Source organism: Entelurus aequoreus, linkage group LG20 (assembly GCF_033978785.1).
Source record: "Entelurus aequoreus isolate RoL-2023_Sb linkage group LG20, RoL_Eaeq_v1.1, whole genome shotgun sequence".
Lineage (NCBI taxonomy): Eukaryota > Metazoa > Chordata > Actinopteri > Syngnathiformes > Syngnathidae > Entelurus > Entelurus aequoreus.
Genome location: NC_084750.1, coordinates 28520756 through 28544072, shown reverse-complemented (window position 1 = coordinate 28544072; position 23317 = coordinate 28520756). Strand labels below are relative to the sequence as shown.

Genomic DNA, 23317 nt, shown 5'->3' with positions numbered 1-23317 from the left:
CGAGGGAGTGAGGGAGGGAGAGAGAGAGAGCGAGAGAGTGAGTGAGGGAGGGAGGTAGGGAGAGAGAGCGAGAGAGAGCGAGCGAGTGAGTGAGGGAGGGAGCGAGGGAGTGAGGGAGGGAGGGAGGAAGGTAGAGCGCGTGAGGTCTCGTGGAAAAGCAGCAAAACGTTTCTCTGCTTGCATCACGCAAGTGACGTCAATGTTCGGCCCTCGAGAGCCATATACCACACCATGATTGGTAGATTCCTTGTAGCCCGGAAGAGTTAGCGCTACAAGAAATTATGGGTATTTGTGCTGTTGTGTTTATGTTGTATTACGGTGCTGATGTTCTCCCGAAATGTGTTTGTCATTCTTGTTTGGTGTGGGTTCACAGTGTGGCGCATATTTGTAACATTGATGAAGTTTTTTTTTATACGGCCACCCTCAGTGTGACCTGTATGGCTGTTGACTAAGTATGCGTTGCAGTCGCTTACGTGTGTCTGTTGAAGCCGCATATAGCATGTGTCTGTGCAGGCACATTGTTTGTATGGAGAAAAAGTGGACGCTAAAGGCAATGCCATCACGGCACACCCGCCCTCATTAGTGCCCTCAATATTGTTGTCCTCAGTATTGATGACGGGTGAAAGTCAGGAGGCTTGGCAAGAATGCTTCAGCTCCGCACACAGCGCTGTCGAGCGCCATTCATATAAAACTCGCGGGCCGCACTAACATTAAACGTTCATATTAAGGTGGGGGCCGCACAATAACGTCTCGCGGGCCGCAATTGGCCCGCGGGCCGCATGTTTGAGACCCCTGAGCTAGAGGAAGATGGAGGTGCATAACTGGCAACCTGTATGTGACACACTCACGGACTCTCTAATTGGTCAAACGGTGCAGGGCGGGACTTTGAAATGAAAACAATAACAACATTTCGGGGCTGTAAATCTAATTTTGAAATGAGCATATCCCGGCTGAACTACCCTTATCAGTTAGAGGTATTCGAAAAGAACACAATTTATTCATGCATTTTGACATATCAGGGCCATTTAATGATGACTTGACACGAAATTCTTACATGTTTGACATTTTTTTGCCCTGGCAGCAAACCAATCAAGCCTTCAACCTCTTCCAACAAACCGCTGCCGTTCATCAAGGTCATTGAGATCAAGTCTTGAGACCACCAAGAAGAGAAGTTGTTTTTATTTTTATTCGAACCACCACAGCTTTTGTTGTGTATGCGGACTGAAAAGAAGTACTACCACTCACAAACCTGACATGACAAGTCCAACTGCAACTAGTGCTTTAATTTCACCTCTTGAAGGATGCAGTAGTGTGTGTGCGCTTTATGGGCGACTGAGCCAACTGTCCCTAACATACAAGCTACTTGTTTGTTGGTTTGTTTGTTAACATATAATGTTGTTAATTATTGGATGTATTTGCTTGGAGAGGAGTGCAAAGTGCTGTATCACAGTTAGGCTTTTTAGAAGCAGTAATGTAGCGTCAATTTTATCCGATCACTTACCAGTGCATAGTACAGTATGATCCTTGACAACTGTAAAGGCTAATTTTATGCTACGTGTACAACTACTACTGTACTGGCTATGTATATAAATTGAAGTGTCACTCATTTGAAATACATCCTGCAAAGCATTTCATTCATCATTGTTGTGCAAACACCCGCCGAGCTTGAATGTCATTTGAAGTTTTATTTTGTAACAGCTTTTCACTTTGTATTTATTTATATAAAATATTAAAACATTCGACTAATTCAAATGCATTACTTTTGTTGTTTTTATTGCCAAGTAGGGTGCGCCCTCTGCTGAACTTGTCTGCAAACTACAAGCAAAAGACAAACCGGTGTGCAGATCACAGTTTAATTTCAAGGCAGAATGTTCCAGAGTAAAATCAATCAGACATTTAGTGTAGGTAGCCCCCTAAGAAACATACATTGGATAAAACGATTGCAACACAATAAATTAATGCACTGGAGAAAAGACATTAAGATTGTGCTAATTGGCACATAATCAGAACAAATGTATGGCTTATATAAATCATTATTTTAAGGCTTTCAAAATGCAGAAATGTAAACGTAAGTGCGCATGTTTCACTAAAAGTCACCATTTACATAAAGTTTGCATAGGCTTTTATATTTGTGCAATAAATACTGATTGTCTTATTATTCGTAGCTCTTATTTTGGTCAAGTCAACCTCATGTGAAATAAATACTTAATGCCAACCTAATGTTAGCAATAACACAGTATATATGCACAAGCTGCATGTTAAGAGGTATTATTATGTAACGTGAACGATATGTCAAATTCACACTGGCCTCCCATCCACATGTTTCACAGTGTGCTGTCCAGTGTGTTGTACTTATCTTTAAAGTTCTTCAGCTCCAGCAAGTTCCTGGTCCTCTTGATGCGCTGCTGCGCTGCCGTCGTGAGGTGCGTCCGAGACGAGTGGGAGGAGTTTACAGGCTCGGCGATGGCGGTTAAGTCTTTAGCGGCGGTTTGATGGTGCTGTTGGCTATCTGTATTGCTGCTGCTTTGGGACTTGACACTGAAACCACAAAAATGGTGAAAGCGATCATTATTCCAGGCTTATGATTAAAATTCCACGCTGGGATTAGCTTCCATAAGAGCGTTGACTCACGCAGAGGCCAGTTGACAGAGAGCGTCCTGGTATTTGAAGAGTTCTGCTTCACCAAAAGCCTGCAAGAAGCAAACAACAACAAAAAGAACACTGAAAAGTACAACTATGAGTAAAACATAACAAGATGGCAGGGGGGCTAACATGTTCGACAGGCTTGCCAAATGGGACATGATTAACTATTGTACCACATGATTAAAATTATAGATGTCCGATAATGGCTTTTTTGCCGATATCCGATATTGTCCAACTCTTAATTACCAATTCCGATATCAACCGATACCGATATATACAGTCATGGAATTAACACATTATTATGCTTAATTTTGTTGTGATGCCCCGCCGGATGCATTAAACAATGTAACAAGGTTTTCCAAAATAAATCAACTCAAGTTATGGAAAAAAATGCCAACCTGGCACTGCCATATTTATTATTGAAGTCACAAAGTGCATTATTTTTTTTAACATGCCTCAAAACAGCAGCTTGGAATTTGGGACATGCTCTCCCTGAGAGAGCATGAGGAGGTTAAGGTGGGAGGGGTTGAGGTGGGGGGCGGGGGGTAGGGGGTAGCGGGGGGTGTATATTGTAGCGTCCCGGAAGAGTTAGTGCTGCAATGGGTTCTGGGTATTTGTTCTGTTGTGTTTATGTTGTGTTACGGTGCGGATGTTCTCCCTAAATTTGTCTGTCATTCTTGTTTGGTGTGGGTTCACAGTGTGGCGCATATTTGTAACAGTGTTAAAGTAGTTTATACGGCCGTAGATATTATGTGATTGAGCCGGCACGCAAAGGCAGTGCCTTTAAGGTTTATTGCCGCTCTGTACTTCTCCCTACGTCCGTGTATACAGCGGCGTTTTAAAAAGTCAGAAATGTTACTTTTTGAAACAGATACCGATAATTTTGAAACCGACACCGATAATTTCCAATATTACATTTTAAAGCATTTATCGGGCGATAATATCAGCAGTCCGATATAATCGGACATCCCTACCAAAGAGTGTGTATAGTAAGCTTATAAAACTGTTTCCATTTCTGTGCTGCGCCGTATGATTGGCTGGAAAGGGGCCCGTGGGACAATGCACAACATTTGCCAGTGTGAGCTTGCGTTTGCTCATAGTTGTGTATTGAAAAGCTCAAAATGATCATACTATTGTCTATTATGCTACCTTTGCACGATCAATAGTTCCAACAATGCTATACTTAGCATTGTTGGAATTATTGATCATTGAATTGAATTGGCAAACAAATTATTGATCGCACAAAGGGTGTCATAATCGTACATTTATGATCATACGCCTGGCAACGTTGTTATTATATAATGGTTACTTAAGCGTTTGAAGTCCTGGTTAAGATTTAGCGTTTTACGTACTATTGTGTTTACCTTTATATTTCATCTTAATACCGGTTTCATCTTATCTTTCCTGGTTTTTAGTACCACCTCACGTGTGTGTCAGTATAGTCATTTTTTTCATTCTGACCAATTGTATTGGGCCTAAAATTCCCTTAATATCTAAAATTATAGTAGGCAAAATGTAGATTATGCATTCTAACTCGTAAATAAGTGCTAAAAAGTCAGCTAACAACGGAGCCAATGTGAGTCACTCTATTCCGTCAATAGTGCTCTAAAAAAAATCCAAAACATTTTATATACACTTTAATAAAAAATTAAAAAAAAGTATATATATATTATATATAGTAACAGGCACATTCATAATAACTTGCAAAATGTATGTATGTAATTTTCTTATGTTATTCATACAGTGGCATATTAATTTCAGACGCATGACAACTTTTGCTTTTTACTTCAACAACAATAACTACACTACTTACTCATGGCAGACTTCATTAGAGACATCGATTACTTTGGGACAAATGTTGATCCAGAACCTTATATTTCTTAGACTGAATATAAGGAGGATGAGCTACAAGTTTTAGAAATGTTTGTGCTAAACTGATTCAGTTTTAGTGAAACACTAGGAATCATGTAGCAGTTGTGCTAAGTGCTAAACAAGAATTAAAAACTACAAATATAATAAAATGACTTACTATATAATACAATCACTTACTGTAAAAGGTCTGCTCTCACTGTAGTGCCGACTGATGGGATGTTTCCGTTTACTGTAGATTACTGTTAATTAATTGTAATCCTCAGGCAAGTAAAAAAAAAAGTGTTGCATACAAACGCATTTTAATGTATTTCTCGCCATCTCCAGGTCTAAATTGAATTTTAGAGTTGGATCAACTTCTTGGTTTATGGCCACATATTTCTATTATACAAGTAAGAGGCATGATTTTTTAATCTAGAATTAACTTTTATCAGCTCAGTATGGCATTACGTTCAAAAAATAGTTCCTTAATGTTAGCACTTATAGTAACAATATTGCTAATACCTAGTTAATATTCAGGTCACAATATGTAAATGGGCCATTGTTGGCGGTTTTTGGAAGTTTTTAGAAGGCTTTATGGGCAGAATAGATGTTTATAGCACAAAAAAAGAAAAACGTGTTCTTTTTTTTTATTTAGGAATAGTGAATTATAGGCAAAATAAAAAAAGGGAAGATCTCCTTTTAGAAAAATATAACATTCTTGATCAACCAGAGAGAAAAGTCAGGCCTGCATTGATCTTTGCATCATTTGGCCACTTCATGGCAATGTTGGCTGACATTTCCCCCTCTTTCTCAGCAACCAAAGGGCTGTTCCTGCTCTCATTGATTAATGATGAGTTTCAGGAATGTGGTGTAATGTTTCCTTCCCAGTTTAGACCTGAGTTGAAATCATGCTACGCTACCTGTTATGCTGCCACTGCATTGTTTGCATCGGCGAGGTCAAAGAATGCTAAAAAACTTAAAGAAGAGTGTTTGCAGATGGAACACAAACAAACACACCCAACACACAAACAAAAGCTGACCTCTGCTCCGTGGCGTGCTTTGTTGTACCCGTCCAACACGGTGTCAATCAAACCCTTTTGGCTTTCCCGAAAGAGGCAGTGGGAGTTTCGAAGCTGCAGGAGCCAAGCCCTGAATCGTTTTCCCGTCACAGCGCTGGAGGAACCGCCCAGTTCGCAAAACGGGAAATCTGTTGACAGAATGTTCTGATGTTACCGTGGTATTTTGACATATATCGCCTGCATTTTTGTATCCATATAGACTTTTTTTTAAATTGATAATGAATGGTTGGCACGCAGTTGGAGGTGTTTGTGTCAGTGAGGGATAGGGGGACACTGGACAAACTGCTCGCCATCACGGGCAATCCTGCCCACCCACTCCACCTGACAATTAAGGGACAGCGGAGCTCATACTCCAACAGGCTCCTTCAACTTCCTTCCCGCACTGTGCGATTCAAGAACTCCTTCATTCCACACTCCATTCAGCTGTATAATCACTCGCCATACAGCAATAGATGACATCTGCCTATTACCTGACACCTGACATGTTAGCTACTTCTCTTTGTTTATAATGTTTATAATGTCTATTTTCTCTTTCCTGCTGGATCTACTCTCTATTTTATGCTGCTGCTGTCACATATACTTTATATACTGTAATATTGTACATGGTCATTGGTATATATTGTATATATGTTATAGACATAATATAATATATCTGTAGATATATTATTCTGTACACATATGTATATATTCGTATATATGTTAGATTTTTTATCGCTATATTAGTCTATTTATACCTGCATTGTCCTTTCCATCCTTACACTTTTCACCATTGTAACTGAGCTACTGTGTTGAACAATTTCCCTTGTGGATCATTAAAGTTTGTCTAAGTCTAATATTTACCTCTATTATCACCAGTACTATCATTTTAAATGTAAAAAATCTTCTAACAACCATCTGCCTTTTTTTTTAATTTGACGGGCAAACCATGCAGAGTAAGAGGCAGAGCCAACCAGAAGCCTAGGTCTTTTGCATGGTTCATCCATCCATTTCCTACCGCTTGGGATGGGGAGCTCTTTTTTAGAGTCCTCATTCTCAAAAACATGACGGAGAACGTGTAGAGCAACTCCGGTGGGTGTACGGATGTGTCGAAGGTACGTAACCCCAGAAAACTCTCCGGAAATTAAAATAAACATGTTACGATAAGCAGAATACCGTAAAAAAAACTTAAATGTGCCATATGTAATAATTTAATGTCAAGTCATCGATAAATGGCCCTGATACGTCAAAAAGTATTAATAAATCATGTTATTTTCGAATACCTTTATAACTGATAATGGTAGTTCAGCTATATGGTATATAAAGTTCAGCTAGATATGCTCATTTCAAAATGAGATTTACAGTCCCGAAAATGTTTTATTGTTTTAATTTCGATGCCCCGCCCTCCACCGTTTGACCAATTAGAAAGTCAGTGAGTGTCACATCCAGGTTGCCAGTTACGCACCGCCATCTCCGTCTAGCTACTGCCACTGGTAAAGTTACTAAACATGTCAGACCTTAGTAAATCTAAATGGCCTCGTTACGATTCTCAACTTATTCATGACAAAGCCAGGAACAAAATGAGGATTAGTATCGGGGATGCCTTTGAAAGATGGAGACGATTAAAGGCGGAGAAGATTTTTTTCATCTGACGCCAAACTTGCTAATTTCCTCCTTGATAGGTAAGTAAGGCATTCGCGTTTTCTTATTACTTGTATTAAATGGAAATGGACATTTCATATGTAAACTATATTGTCCAATACAGTCTATGATCTTGTCTAACAAAGCTAGTATGTTCGTGCAACGATTGCTTAGGAGCAAAGCAACATCACACTAGTGTAGTTCAGCATGCTAGCCCGGTCAATGACACATCAATATATAGGCTAACGGGGGAAATATATGCCCGTTAGCCTATATGTCGATGTGTCATCCAATTGACATGGCAAAATATATTTTCGACGAATAAAACCTATGTGGATATGGGTAGTGTCAGTGCCTATTTTTTTCTCAATATGCTGATACGCTGAGGAAATGCATTCCAACATTAGCACGGCTAATTGCGGTTCCTGGTACATATGGGCTGGTATTTGCTTGGCACAATATAATGCATTACATGTAATGATTTTCTACTTTGTGTATTGACATGGTAGTAGGCTATATGATTTATGCATAACGTGGTTTTTGAGTAACGTGGGTTGGCTCATAGAATTGCACTCTGCACTGACAGATGGTGATGTGCGTACATGGAAGAGAATGCAGTGCGTCAGGTTGGATGCAACATGGAGTTATGCTGGACAAAATGTGGCGGTGATTTTACTGTTGGCCTTGGTTTACCATCAAAGTAGGCCGATGGTGGTCCGTGCGGTCAAACTAGACATTTTAGCAGGATAATGCCAACAATCTGTACCGACACATGACGGAAATATTGTTGTGTAACTTTACAAATACATTTGGCTAATCAACATCAGAAAATGTGGCATATTACATAGTAAACCATTTTGCAAGAATATAAACAAGAGAAACCTACAGCCTAGGACTTGTCGATTGCCATTTGAAGTTATTTGGAGTAAACCATTTTGCAAGAATATAAACAAGAGAAACCTACAGCGTAGGACTTGTCGATTGCCATTTGAAGTTATTTGGAGTAGGATTCGGATTCTGCTGTGTATCTGGCAACCTCAGTCATGGAGAGTGGGAGGGGACTACAGAATTTTGACCGTGATTGCAGTACCATTTCTGGCCACATTACTACATTTGGCACCTTTAATGAACATAAGCGGCAGCTGTGCTAGCTCACGACGTGCCTGTAAATCACTTAAAACAAAGCTGCTGAAAATATATCGATACGGGAAAAGTCAGTTAGAGTAGAAGCATGTTTGTGTGATTGAGAAAGGGATTAAAAAACTAAAACTAAATTCAGTCTAGTTTTATTGCAGGGACACACGGAGAGGCTAGAGCAGTGGTTGTCAAACTTTTCAACAAGTACCACCTCAGAACAAACTTGTCTCTCCAAGTACCACCATACTACCCAACATTGAAATAAAGTAGCGTAGTAGGCTATTAAAAACAAGGCAGATGTTTTGATTAACAGTTATATTTAATATTTTCTGCCACTGTAACATCACACAGTTTGAACTGTAACACTGTGTTTGAATATAGAAATAAAAATCTAATAAGCTGCAATAATAATAATAATGTTTGTTTACTTGTTTTTTAAATAAACATGCCTCAGGCGTTTAAACAAAGTTAAGTGTTCGAGTTTGTATCAGTATTATTCACAATTTTGACGCAAATATGTTAACTTGACTCTCGCCAGACCCTTGTAGTTCACTGAGCTCAACACAAGGGTCTGGGCTCAAAGGCATTGCAAACTCCTTCAAGATAGCAAAAAATAATGAACCAATCACGATCGCCGGGCGGAATTTCATAGATGTGACGTAGCGCCGAAGCGACTGTTTGATTCAAACAACAATGGCGGCACGGAGGGAGGAGTCGTGTGCTTCGTGTGCGTTGATTCTGCTATTACAACTGTTTTGCGACATTGATTTAATAATAATTATTTAAAAGATAAACAGAGAACGGTTTTGAAGGCATTTATTGGTGGCAAGGATGTTTTGGCTCTTCTTCCGACCGGGTTTGGGTTTCCAAGCGTCGCTCTCATCAGCGTCACTGGTTGATTTCGATGTGAGTGGTTGAAGTAGCACGTCATTCAAGATAACGGACAAGTGGTTTATCCAATCACATACAATGATTTTTTTTACAAGGCCCTGCCTTCTGAAATACATCTCCTATTGAGAACTCCCAGATCAATGTGTGGAGCTCAGCGAACGACAAGGATCTGCCGAGAGTCAGGTTACAAATATGTCACTTTTACTGTAAATTAATATCGGCTCCCAATATCGTTTATCGGGCCTCCTTCACTTTTAATAATCTGAAAAAAATATATTCGTTGATCCCTAGTTACAGGTATTATTCATACTACTGTTGATACGATACTTCACATTTTCAAGATCATTGAATATTTTCCCTTTTCGATCACAATCAAACCAGATCTAATCAAATTAATCTAATCAGAAACAGGATATTTCAGAAGGCGTTATCTTGAATGACGTGCTACTTCAACCACTCACATCGAAATCAACCCGTGACGCTGATGAGTGTGACGCTGGGAAATCTAAACCTGGTCGGAAGAAGAGCCAAAGCATCCTTGCCACCAATAAATGCCTCCAAAACCGTTCTCTGTTCATCTTTTAAATAATTAATATTCGATCGATGTCACAAAGCAGTCACAATAGCAGAATCAATGTCAGCTATTGTCGTTTGAATCAAACAATCCCTTTGGCGCTACGTCACATCTATGAAATCCCGCCCGGCGATCCTGATTGGTTCATTATTTTTTGCTATCTGGAAGGAGGTTGCAATGCCTTCGAGCCCAGACCCTTGTGTTGAGCTCAGTGAACTACAAGGATCTGGCGAGAGTCAGGTTATTTAAAGCCCTCCTGTGTACCAACACTTACTTCATAAATTTGGAAGCAATAACGAAAATGAAATAAAGATTTTTTGGATAACAAAAAATATTGATCCAACCAAAAAATTACATTATACTTGGTACCATTACGTTCGATATTTGTGTCAATCCAGATCCATCCACTTTTGTTTACGTTCAAGACCACTAGTTTACGGTTAGAGGTTATCTTATCCTCCTGCGGTGTGTAGTGTAGCATTTTAGTTATACCTCATCATCCTGGGATGATCCTTGTAGAAGTGGCTTTGCACTATAGAGGGACGTTAGCCGCTAGCTACAATGCTATATTAGGTTGAGGGCGCATTTGTTCGATTATTGCTGTCAAGTTTGCAGACAAAAAGCTAAAAAATGTCTCATGACTAATCATACTCACAATATGACGATAGTATTAAAAGCTCTGCTAAATGTATATTATTTATAACGCGCAACTCTTATGTGTATGTGTGTATATAAAAAAATATATATATATATATATATATATATACATACATACGCAATATACAATGTACCTCTATATATTGTTTTTTAATATTATCATTTACCGTAATTTCCGGACTATAAGCCGCTACTTTTTCCCCTCGTTCTGGTCCCTGCGGCTTATACAACGGTGCGGCTTATTTACGGCCTGTTCTTCTCCGACACCGACAAAGAGGATTTCGGTGGTTTTAGTACGTAGGAGGAAGATGATGACACAATGATTAAAGACTGACTTTTCATATACCGGTAGGCTGGTTATTTTGATAACGTACAGGCGAGCACTTTGTATTACTTTGCACCGTTGTTTTATTTGTACTCTGCACGAATGCTGTTCGCCATGTCAAAGATGTGAAAGTTTGATTGAATGATTGAAAGATTTATTGTTAATAAATGGGACGCTTTGCGTTCCCAAACAGTCATCTCTGTCCCGACAATCCCCTCCGTGGTAGCAGGAACCCCTATATACTACGGTAATTACACATCAAAACCCTGCGTCTTATAGTCGGGTGCGGCTTATATATGGAGCAATCTGTATTTTCCCCTAAATTTAGCTGGTGCGGCTTATAGTCAGGTGCGGCTTATAGTCCGGAAATTACGGTATTTGCATAAAAAAATAAATGTTACTTCGCAATAATTTTATTGCAGAACAGAAATGCCTCTTTCACATAGAACTTCAATAAAAAATGACATTTATTTGCCTGTGAAAATGGCTAAAGATGCCTAATACTCTCTTTAGTTGAGTGAATACACACCCGTTGGCCACTAAATGGTACAGTATAACCATGAAGCTCACCTGTGTCTCTGATGGCATCTAATGCTCTCATCCTATACTGGTAGTCACAGCAACCTGCAACACATAACACACACACGTTTGTGTTTTGTTTTGTTGTGTTTTGCTTTAAGTGGGTGTTTTGTTTTGTGTGCTGCTCTCACCAGACATTGGCCGCTCATCTTCTGGAGACAGCAGACGAGGTTCAAAGTGGACTTTCTGGACTTGGCACAGTTTTGCTTCAATTTCTTGCCTAAGCTCCTGCAGCACATCATAAACAAGAGAGCAATGGTGCCAAATTGTTATAGTTATAGCTCCGTGCCAGTTCTACTGTAAATGGAAAAGTTACCTTTGGAGCATTGTGACCGATTGGAACGTGGGGTCCTCTACGGGATTTCATGGCTAGACGCATAATTTGTCTTTTGACAAAGATGAACAGCAAAACAAAAACCTGGAGGGCAGAACATTCTGTTGTATGTCTTGACTAGTGATTAGTGAATTGTGTGTAATGGAAATTGTGTATTTTTTTGATTGCAGAGGTATGAGCAAGAGTAATTCTGCAGCTTATTTTTGGACTGAACAGGAAGTCACTGTTTGCACGTTTTGACACTGTGTAATTAGAGTAGTTATGTTGCTGTTGTTGTTTCATTGTGCTGAGCCATAATGATGAAGTTAACAATACTCTAACACATGTTGATATAAACTAGAATTGGGTGATATAGCTGAACACATGAATTGAATCATTTACCATGAATTGATTAACGTGGACCCCGATAAACAAGTTGAAAAACTTATTCGGGTGTTACCATTTAGTGGTCAATTGTACGGAATATGTACTGTACTGTGCAAACTACTAATAAAAGTCTTAATCACAGTATCACAATATTTTCTATCAGTCAATATCGATATTATTAATATTTTCTATGACTTATCAAAAATAAGGACCAGGAGAAAAATATATTACATTTATAATTTTTTATTTTAAATGTATCCTTCCTCTGATTATACTCCCTTCAGCTATCAAGGCAGAAAGGAAAGGAAATGTCAACACAACAATGGAAAACAAAAGTGCAAAAACACAATTCTAAAATCACAATGAACACTTAACAATAACCTAGAATTAAGATGTACAACTAAGGAATATGTAAGAAGTGAATAATAAGAAAATAGTGTAAAGTGTGAAAATGTGAACATAGAGAAACCTGAGAACACATTTTTGCAGGTTTAGAGCCAGCTGTGTAACATTAAATTTTGTCTGTTATTCTTATTTAAGTATGTAAAGGAATGTAGTATGACTATGAAGTACTTATAATTTGAATATTATTGGCCCAAATTAATATTATTTTAAAGTAGCACAGTTGTTATGCTTTGTACAGTATTTGATTCATACAGTGCTGCACTTAAGTAACCTACCTGGTGTTTCCGTATACCCGATTAGGTTAAAAAGAAAAGGAAGTGAGCGCGGCTAAGGACTGAAATCCGTTGAAGAATCAAAAAAACTGCCATACTGTTGAGGTGATTTTTCCTGTTTTATTGACTATTTCTTTGCTCACTGCAGCACATATTTTTACTTTACTTTACTTTCTCACTCCATGCAGAGAATCAACAGCGAGACAGCAAGATGACACGACCAATCTTGATACGGTTACCTGATTGGCTGTTAGCGTGTTCCTCCCATTGCTCTGTGACCGTTTCCTGTTTGGCTAGGTTACCAGATTGTGAGTAACATATTTTAGAACGTTTTATCAAACACATTTTTTATTGATATGGATTACGTGTCTATTGCGATATATATTGATTGTGTTTTATCGGCCCAGCCATAATATAAACTGAGCTGTTTTTCATAGACACGAAAAAACAAAATAATTTAAGAGCAGGTTTGGGCTCAATACAAATATGGCCCCACGTGACTGTGACAAGTGACGTGATCTTCTAATCCTTCTGTGGCATCACTGAGGGCTAAGAAATTAAGGACTATTACGCTTGGTAAAGAGGCTTGTTATGAATATGCCCCTGAGTGCCTGTGGCAACAACAGGTTCATTTAAGCAGAGTCCATGGTTCTCACCCGGGAAAGGGTGGAGTGCCATCTCCGAGTTGGGGAGGAGATCTTGCCCCATGTGGAGGAGTTCAAGTACCTCGGAGTCTTGTTCACGAATGAGAGAAGAGTGGATCGTGAGATCGACAGGCGGATCGGTGCGGCATCTTCAGTAATGCGGACACTGTATCAATCCGTTGTGGTGAAGAAGGAGCTGAGCCGGAAGGCAACGCTCTCAATTTACCGGTCGATCTACGTTCCCATCCTCACCTATGGTCATGAGCTTTGGGTTATGACCGAAAGGACAAGATAACGGGTACAAGCGGCCGAAATTAGTTTCCTCCGCCGGGCATACTTGCCAAACTTGAGACCTCCGAATTCTGGTTATGTATTTCTCTTATAATTCAAGTATTTCTTATATATATATATATATATAAATAATCCGTTAATGAATGAGTATATCCGTTTGGCCACCGTGTTCAATGGAGAAGTCTGATCTACAAAATTTGCAGGCGGCAGGGGAAGGGGTCCCCTTCGAGCTGTCCTGGATGAACTGAAATTATTTTTTCCAATCATTTTGGAACTTGCAAGCATACTTCTTCTTTTAATCATCCTCACCATGTCTCTTCTTCGTTTTTCTGCTTCGTCTCCATTATGTTTTTGGACATTACTACTTGCCGTAGTTTTGAAGCAATGCATGATGGGAATCCGGATGTCGTGTGTCAGTCTATTAACATGCCAGCTGGAATAAACACACGCTGAGAAATAGCTCCGTGCTTGCCTACTTTATGTGTTATAGATAAACCTAAGGATAACGGAGACATATACAATAGTCTCCTTTTCAGGTGAGAGAGGACGCTGAAGGCAGTGCCTTTAAGGTACGCCCCCAATATTGTTGTCCGGGTGGAAATCGGGAGAAATTCGGGAGAATGGTGGCCCCGGGAGGTTTTCGGGAGGGGCACGGAAATTCGGGAGTCTCCCGGGAAAATCGTGAGGGTTGGCAAGTATGCCGCCGGGGGCGGGGCTCTCCCTTAGAGTGAGAAGCTTTGCCATCCGGCAGGAGCTCAAAGTAAAGCCGCTGCTCCTCCACATCGAGAGGAGCCAGATGAGGTGGATCGGGCATCTGGTCAGGATGGAGGTGTTTAGAGCACGTCCGACCGGCAGGAGGCAGGAAGACCCAGGACTCGTTGGGAAGACTATGTCTCCCGGCTGGCCTGGGAACACCTCGGGATCCCCCGGGAGGAGCTGGACCAGGTGGCTGGGGAGAGGGAAGTCTGGGCTTCTCTGCTTAGGCTGCGTCCCCCGCGACCCGACCTCGGATAAGCGGAAGAAAATGGATGGAAGCATGGATACACTTGGTAAAGAGGCTTGTTACGAATGCACCCCTGAGTGCCTGTGGTAACAACAGGCTCATTTAAGCCATAAGACTGCTGTGAATGTGAATCAGCAGTATAAAGTACAAGTCTTATGTTGTGTTTTGTCATATCTACTGCAATTGTTGTTAGTTACCTTCCCACTGTCGTGTTTTACAACATAAATATGACTAAGCTATTGAAGTTAGACCCAAATATCTAACTTAGTAGTAAGGTCCACTTACCAAACTACCGAAGGCCATGACGAGCACGACGTTCACACTCGATAGAGGAGACTCGCTTCCCATATTTCCACTTTCATTAAAAACGACAAGCAAATATGCACGGGCGTCTATTAATAGAAATAATTAGGCTGTTAAACGCCAAAACTAGCATCGTACTAATAACATCGAACCCTAAACGCTTTAAAAGTGCTGTATAAAAGTTACAATGCTCGAAAAGTTACACATCTCCGTGTCCACTTTTTGTTGACTTCCGGGATAGTCACGTGATCTGCGTGTGACGTAGGCGGTGACGCTTCCGCTCCCGCTGTGGTTGAAAGTCACTCCACACAACAAAGCGGGACCAAACCAGCGTCAACGACGTCATAAAGTAACTTATTTAAAGATTTTCATCACATTATTGCTCATGTTTATGTCTCCCGGGTGTGTTTTTGTTTCATTCATGTCAAAGCTTTTTTTACAGCCACACTATTTTAAATATGAACCACATTTCCCCACAACAATAATAGTGTGGCCCTCATGACTCACAAAAAAAGAATTACTTTGAAGCGTGTGCGGGCAATATTTGCATCCATTCTACAGAGACACTGAGCCACCATTCTTCTGTCAGGAACAAGAGTGGGTGTGTATCTAACAGACTTATCTCTGTTCTGGAGTGGGAAGGGAGACCCTCAAGGCCGCGGACCATTCATTGATTGGGGCGTTGGGGTCTGACGACGTTGCTAACTAACTTTATAAGAGCAATGCTTCTGACTCATGCTGTCTTTTTGGACAGGCACACACAGAGGCAGCCTCACTTACTTATATGGTCTCAATGCAAGACGGGTACCCACAAAGAGGACAACTAGCCAAACAAAACTGTAAGTACTGCTGTCATATATGTAATATCTCATTGTTTGTACCATGATTGCAATACAGCCAGCGATTTCCAACCACTGTGCCGCAGCACATTAGTGTGCCGTTACGGATCAGCAGGTATGTTGTGATTTATCTATTGCAAATAATTAAAAAAAAAGGTAAAGGACCACTGATCGTCACACACACACTATATGTGGTGAAATTACCCTCTGCATTTAACCCACCCCCTTGTTCCACCCCCTGGGAGGTGAGGGGAGCAGTGAGCAGCAGCGGTGGCCGCGCTCGGGAATCATTTTTGGTAATTTAGCCCCCAATTCCAACCCTTGATGCTGAGTGCCGAGCAGGGAGGGTCCCATTTTTATAGTCTTTGGTATGACTCGATGTATCATTATGTATCTTATGTCAGCGACATCTAGTTACAAAACAACTAGATTATTTTCCACTATGTACTAAGGCACACCTGGGCAAATTAAGGCCCGGGGGCCACATGCGGCCCGCTAAGCTTTTCAATCTGGCCCGCCGGACATTCCCAAATATTTTTTTTAGATCTTTAAGATGGAAAATGTAGCTGCCATTATGATGTGCAGTGATGTTTTCAAATGACCGTAAGTCTTGATCTATACAAAGTATTTCAATGGTTGGAATCTGCACTTTTGCATGATATACTAGTGACTATGGTAATCTAATTAGTTACTATGGTAATCTAAGTCACAGCAGCTCAGACGAGGCACCAAGCAGTGTGGGTGGGGAGCGTTTCCACAGAGTGTCAGGCTGAAATGCGGGTCTCAGGGACAGACGCGGAAGTAGATTTTTACAACAAAGTTCTAAAGTTTAATGATATATCAGATATATTAGATTGTAGGTGGGGTTTATTTTTACCCTTCACGTTCATATTTTGCTGTGTTTGCTGCATTTTTGTTGCGTTTCGCTCGATTGTAAAATATGTCGATTGAGAGGGTAGGTGACTTTCATATGTTGTCAATATTCCTTGTTTTATCGTTCATAGTTTATATTGTAAATCCCACATTCTTTATTTTCACATACATTCTGGGTGCCTCATTCAGTAAACACATTTTAAATTCCATTCTGTTTTTTAAGGCGGTCTGTCCATAACGTTTTTAGCATTCAATCAGACATTATTGTGAGGTTTTTTATTAATGTTCCTAAAAATAGATATACCGGCTTCCAGACACATTGTTTGTCTCTAAATTTGGCCCCCGAGTCAAAATAATTGCCCAGGCCTGTACTAAGGTATAATTTTTATTAATTAACCTGTGTATTACACACACACCCATTACAAGTCTAGAGTTGTGTGTGTCGTAATATGTACATGTGCTTTGCTTGAGGTTTTTACTGGTCTCAAACTGAACCCCCTCCATAGTAGCTTAGTTTGGGATTTGATATGATCTCCTCCTCTCCATGTTTGCCTTTTTCCTACATTTTTTACGGGGCGCTGCCCTTGTGGCGACCCATCAGTCTTCTTTTTCTGTCTACCCTGTACACTGTATGCCTGTTCTAGGATGGCTTTGTACTAAAAATACATTTTTGTTGGGCAATGATCATAAAGTTTAATTCCATATACACACTGTATACTCAGGGCCGTTTTTACCTGAAAAAGGGACCCCGGAAAACACAGATTGGAAAAAAACAATCACGATTTTACACAACAGAATAGCAACAATGTAAGTATATCATCCGTTTAAAAAAATAATTTAATTCAACAATATATCTCCTTCACGACAGGCGCATTCTCGTCTGTGGGAGTCTAACACGGGGGTGGGCAATTATTTTTTACCGGGGGCCGCATGAGCAACCCGAGCACTGATGGAGGGCCACACTGACCTATTTTTCAATTAAATTTTGCTCAAATTATTTTTGATGTACCGTAAGATAAATAATAATAATAATAATAATAATAATAATAATAATTTAATTTAACCTAACTTAACTTTATACAAAAGCAGATTGCTTTTGATGGTTTTATTTTTAACACTGTCTTACACAACACTTCCTGATGTATAAGACAATGCAAAATAGTCAATTTCTGTCACTTTATCCTGCATCCTCTTTAAAAGTCCAACATTTTTCCCCGTCAGATTTGGACAACCATCGGTTGTCACACCTGCCAGCTTGTCCCATTTCAGTACTAACATGTCCAAACACGCATTTACCTCTGTGAACAAGTCATTACCTGTGGTTGTCTCTTTAATTGACTGCATGGCTGCCAGCTCCTCCGTGATTTGAAAGTCTGCAGTTATCCCACGTAAGAATATGAACAGCTGGGCGGTGTCACGTACATCGCAGCTCTCATCCAAAGCCAGCAAAAAACAGTCAAAAGTCGGCCGTTCTGTTCTTCAGCCGAAGCTCCAAGTTTCCAGGGATGGTCTCAACCCGCCTCGTTACAGTGCGTCGGGAGAGTGACACATTCTCAAATGCGCCCCTCTTCTCCGGGCATATCAGCGCAACAGAGTCCAATATGCACTCCTTAAACTCTCCGTCAGAAAACTCCTTACTTTTTCTGGTGATTTTGTGAGAAATGACGAAACTTGTCCTGACAGCTGCATCTCTGGGGGTGTGAAATTTGGCAAAAAGTCCTTGGTGGGTTTGCAGTTTTACCATCAATGCATCAGCCTCCCTTGCGCGCGCTTCATCAGACAGATTCCGGTATTTTTCCTCGGGCTTCATCGTGTAGTGGCGATTCAAATTATATTCTTTAAACACAGCAACCTGTGTACCACAAATTAAACACACGGCTTTACCTTTAATTTATGTAAAGAAATACTTGGCAGTCCATGTCTTGTTGAGAACACGCCATTCGTCATCAACTTTTCTCTTTTTAGCGTCTCGGGGGTAACCGTGCATCACTTGTCGCTGTGCACCTTCACTCACAGGTTACACACGGACATACGCCCATAAATAACACTTTCCAAAATAAAAGCAGCACAGTTGCACGCACGACATAGATGTTTTTTAAAATTTATTTTGTAATTTGTGATTGCCGCTGTTCACATTCACTCACAATCGCGCACGAGCATAGTCCACACGGAAGTAATACAAATAACGCTTTTCAAAACAAAAGCAGCACCGTTGTATTGCAAACTCGACATAGATACTTTTTAAAATGTATTTTGTAATTTATGATTGGCCTCACGCGGGCCGGACAGGGACGCACAAAGGGCCGGATGTGGCCCGCGGGCCGTAGAATGCCCAGGTCCGGTCTAACAGAAACCAGTCAACTTCAAGAATAATGCTGGCAACCTGGGAGATTGCCTGTGGTCAGCACGCTCGCTTCTCACACCGGTAACTTGGGCTTGCGCCCCGTTCGAAGCAGTAGGGTAAAACAACGCAGTCTAGAGAGCGAGTACACAATTGAGACACCAAACTGAGTTGTCTGTGATTGATAGCTATGAACACCAAGCATTGCATTCCGCTGTCAAAATCGGGGGCCCCTGATTGGGTGAGAGTCCCTGGGCTTTAACCAAGGTAAGCCCGTGTGTTAAGACGGCCCTGTGTATATTGTATGTATAGTAAATTAGGAAATATTTATATATAGATGCTTTTTGTGATATTCTTGCTCAATAGTGTGCTGTAAGATCTTATGTAAAATATGTGCCATGGTTCAATCTAGTTTAAGAAACACTGCACCACGAGACCTTTCAATAGTACAGGGGGTTTCAAAGTGTGACACAGTGATTACTCAGAGCAGTTAAAGAGGAACTGCACTTTATTTTTAAAATGTTCCCATCATTCAAAATCCCCATGTAAAACAAGAACACGTATGTTTTTTTTTGTTTTTTTTTAATGCATTCCACTGTAAGTCGTAAAATACAGCAGGTATGATCGAGGTGGCTAACTGAAAATGCAGCACATTTTGTCTTACATAAGCATTGTGAAGGATGCATGAAGAAAGTGCAGTTCCCATTTAATAAAGTTGGGGCCTCACTTACTGACTGAAAAACTATTTTTTTTTGACAGTTTGTGTTTTCTGTTCAGGGTTATGTTTTATGGTCCCACTTTCGGAACGTCTTTACTTGTGGTTGGTTGGATGACGTTAGGAACCATTAATTTAATTTCACTTTGATACAAAATCAAGTATTTATATGCATATTACATATTTTTTAAAGAATATTGCAGAATGAATAATCACTCACAAGGATGAGTATTTAACAGAATTGTTTTTAAATCCGCTATGGGGGAAAATGAATGTTGGGGGTCATAGAGACATTTTGACTCCACGAATGAATATCGGTCATAATTGGCAGAGAATATTTATTTAAAATAAAAATCTGTTATACCTTAAATCACAGGTGTCAAACTCAAGGCCCAGATCTGGCCTGCCACATCATGGAAAGCCTGGAAAAAATGGGTTTCAATGAAATACTTTTTTTAATCTATTTTTTTACTAAATGCATCCGTTCTTTCAATTTTGACAGAAAAAAAATATATGCATATTTCAAACTTTAATATTATCTGATCATGCCAATTATATTATTATATACTGTATTTGTAACTATTTTTGTGAGATAAAAACAGTTAAAAATCTGCATGCCACCTTTATTTATGATTTTAAAGCAAGTTATACATAAACAAAATCTAATAATCAAATGCATATGCATTTCGGTTAATTATGATTAATTACAGGTTATTACCCGCATGCATAATGTAAATACATTTTAAAAAAGCGGCCTTCTGAAAGCAGCAATAACTGCGATGTGGCCCTCGATGAAAATGAGTTTGACACTCCTGCCTTAAATTAATCTAAAATAGCAAATCTACAACAAAAACAGTGCATTTAGTGCATTTTCCCATTCAGATCATGAAGCAAAATGTATCACCTTTTTTGATTTTCTGCGAGTTTGCTACTGAAATGGTTACTACTGAAACAATAAGTGTGTCTCTTTATGTTAAATAATGATGCATATGTAAACATCTGTGTTTTAAAAAGTGTCTGGGTGGGTGGGTGGTATAATTTTGGGTTTTTTTGTTTTGTAATAAGAGACTCAAATGTTCACCGTTAAAGGAGCCATATGTAATAATTTCTTGTCAAGTCATCATTAAATGGCCCTGATATGTCAAAAGGCATGAATAAATCATGTTCTTTTCGAATACCTCAAAAACTGAAAACGGTAGTTCAGCCGGGATATGCTCATTTCAAAATTTGATTTACAGACCCGAAATCTTGTTATTGTTTTCATTTCGATGCCCCGCCCTCCACAGTTTGACCAATTGAAAATTCCTTGAGGGTGTCACATCCAAGTTGCTAGTTACACACTGCACTCTTTGTCTAGCTACTGCCACTGGTAAAGTTACTAAACATGTCAGACCTTGGTAAATCTAAAAGACCTTGTTACGATTCTGAACTTAACTTATTAATGACAAAGCCGTGAACAAAACGAGGATAATTTCCTCCTTGATAGGTAAGTCAGGCATTTATGTTTTCTTATTACTTGTAATACATGGAAATTGACATTTTGTATGTAAACTATATTGTCCAAAACAGTCTATGACCTTGTCTAACAAAGCTAGTATGTTCGTGCAACGAATGCTTAGCATGCTAGCTCGGTCAATGACTCATCGACATATAGGCTAAAGGGGGAAATATATGACCGTTAGCCTGTATGTCGATGTGTCATCCAACTGACAGGGCAAAATAACAACATTTCGAGAAATAAAACCTATGTGGATATGGGTAGTGTCAGTGCCTATTTCGTTCTCAGTCTCCTGAGGAAATGGGTTCCAACATTAGCACGGCTAATTGCAGTTTCTGCTACTGTACGTGCATCAAACACATATTTATGGTATTTGCTTGGCACATTACATGTAATGATTTTCTACTTGTGTATTGACATGGTAGTAGGCTATATGATTCATGCGGAACGTGGTTTTTGCGTAACATGGGTTGGCTCAGGGATTGCACTCTGCACTGAAAGATGGTGATTGAGTGATTGATTAAATTTAGTTTATTTCGAACATGAACACACTTACAGTATAATACATCACACATAATTTCATATAATTTCTCTTTACATCATGTCTGAAGAGGAGTAGGAAGAAGCAAAGCTTATTTAATCCAACTACTCTCCTACTTCAGAGCGTTTACAAATGCATATGTTCATTTACTGTCTTCTTTTTGAAACACAGTTACATCAGTGAATGATTAATATAGCAGTTTTTGCAATATATAATTAAGTCAGTCATGATGAACATACTGAGATGAAGAATATCCCGTTTTCAATAGGGTTGAAGGTATTTCTCATAATTCTTCTTCCTTGTACTTTGCAAGTACTTTTAATATGAACAACCTCCTAAACTGGATCATATCAGTACATTCTTTAACTTCTTTGTTTATGTATGCATTATGTACATGCATACAAATGTTTTAAGTAACTTTTTCCTCTAAAGTTATATTTCTCCTCTTTAGTTGAAAATAATTGTTGTACATTCTTGGATAGCAGATTATAGTTTGCTTTGTACATAATTTTAGCTGTTTGCAATTTTACCAAATCGTTGAATTTCAATATTTTTGATACAATAAATAAAATGTTTTTATGTTCTCTATATCCAACATTATGTATCAGTCTAACTGATCTTTTTTGTAACACGTTTAGTGAATGAAGTTCACATTTGGGGTTATTTACCCATATTTCTGCACAATAACTCAGATATGGTAACACTAGCAAGCAGTAGAGAATATGGAGTCATTTTTGGTCCAAAACATATTTTGCTTTGTTCATTACTGAAATATTTCTTGCCACCTTATGTTGCATATTTTTATGAGATTTCCAGTGAATTTTATCATCTATTTTTACACCCTTTCAATGTTTACTCCGTCTATTTGTGTTTGTTTATGACGCTCTTTTGATGTGCGTAAATGGAAGAGAATGCAGTGCGTCAGGTTGGATGCAACATGGAGTTATGCTGAACGTAATGTGGCGGTAATTTTACTGTTGGCCTTGGCTTGCCATCTAAGTAGGTCTATGCGATATAACATATATTATTATATTATTATATACATAATATATTTTGATGGTCCGTGCGGTCAAACGAGACATTATAACATGGTAATGCCAACATTCTGTCCTGACTCCGGACTAAAATATTGCTGCGTAACTTTACAAATACATTTGGCTAATCAACATTAGTAAAATGTGGCATAATTACTTAGTAAACCATCTTGCAAGAAGCATAAACAAGAGAGAACTACAGTGTAGGACTCGTCGATTGCCATTTGAATTTCCTTGGAGTAGGATTCGGATTCGGCTGCGTATCTGGCAACATCAGTCATGGAGAGTGGGAGGGGGCTACATAATTTTGACCGTAATTGCAATACCATTTGTGGCCACATTACTACATATGACACCTTTTTAAATGAAGTGTAAGAAATAGCATAGCAAAATAGAGTGCAGTGCTTGGCTGCAACCAGCAGAGGCAGTTGAAAAGTGACATGAGATCAGCTATCGCGCTAAAGTACATCCATGCAGAATTGTATTATAATTCAATAAGTGCAAC

The 23317-nt window shown here is 39.4% G+C and overlaps 3 protein-coding genes across 10 annotated transcripts in view; 2 read left to right on the top strand and 1 right to left on the bottom strand.

The window, feature by feature from the left end:
- Positions 1 to 1749, top strand: part of tuft1a (tuftelin 1a) — a 38602-nt gene extending 36853 nt beyond the window's left edge. The window contains exon 12 of the mRNA XM_062029910.1: positions 1082 to 1749. Coding sequence (XP_061885894.1) covers positions 1082 to 1154 — 73 coding nt within the window. The 3' untranslated portion in view covers positions 1155 to 1749. The remainder of the gene's footprint in view (positions 1 to 1081) is intronic.
- Positions 801 to 15627, bottom strand: lg20h1orf43 (linkage group 20 C1orf43 homolog). Of its 4 annotated transcripts, none has more exons than XM_062029914.1 (7): positions 15493 to 15627; positions 11670 to 11771; positions 11485 to 11581; positions 11345 to 11398; positions 5535 to 5701; positions 2632 to 2690; positions 803 to 2538 (listed from the first exon to the last, which is right to left on the bottom strand). In XM_062029914.1, exons 1-7 carry the CDS (start codon positions 15547 to 15549, stop codon positions 2325 to 2327), a joined length of 750 nt encoding a protein of 249 aa, XP_061885898.1. In that variant the 5' UTR covers positions 15550 to 15627; the 3' UTR covers positions 803 to 2324. The 4 variants fall into 4 exon arrangements, with proteins under 4 accessions (XP_061885900.1, XP_061885898.1, XP_061885899.1 ...); XM_062029915.1 differs by lacking the exon at positions 15493 to 15627 and adding an exon at positions 13975 to 13979 and having other exon boundaries at positions 804 to 2538; XM_062029913.1 differs by lacking the exon at positions 15493 to 15627 and adding an exon at positions 14954 to 15283 and having other exon boundaries at positions 806 to 2538.
- si:dkey-92i15.4 (uncharacterized) overlaps positions 15187 to 23317 on the top strand; it is a 24089-nt gene continuing 15958 nt past the window's right edge. For 3 of the 5 annotated variants that reach the window (XM_062029904.1, XM_062029908.1, XM_062029903.1), the window contains exons 1-2: positions 15187 to 15320; positions 15726 to 15810. The gene's annotated coding sequence lies outside the window, so the exon portion shown is untranslated. Of the gene's footprint in view, positions 15321 to 15340; positions 15573 to 15725; positions 15811 to 23317 lie in introns of those variants that run through there. The other 2 variants (XM_062029907.1, XM_062029905.1) reach the window with 1 other exon arrangement.

What these genes read in the sequence shown, in the direction of transcription:
- lg20h1orf43 (XM_062029913.1), bottom strand. Translation starts at nt 15,016, where the DNA reads ATGGGAAGCGAGTCTCCTCTATCGAGTGTGAACGTCGTGCTCGTCATG. An exon ending in TCGGTCACAATGCTCCAAAG is followed by an intron (nt 11,582 to 11,669) that starts GTAACTTTTCCA and finishes GATGTGCTGCAG; the next exon opens with GAGCTTAGGCAAGAAATTGA. An exon ending in AAGCACGCCACGGAGCAGAG is followed by an intron (nt 2,691 to 5,534) that starts GTCAGCTTTTGT and finishes TGCTTCTTGCAG; the next exon opens with GCTTTTGGTGAAGCAGAACT.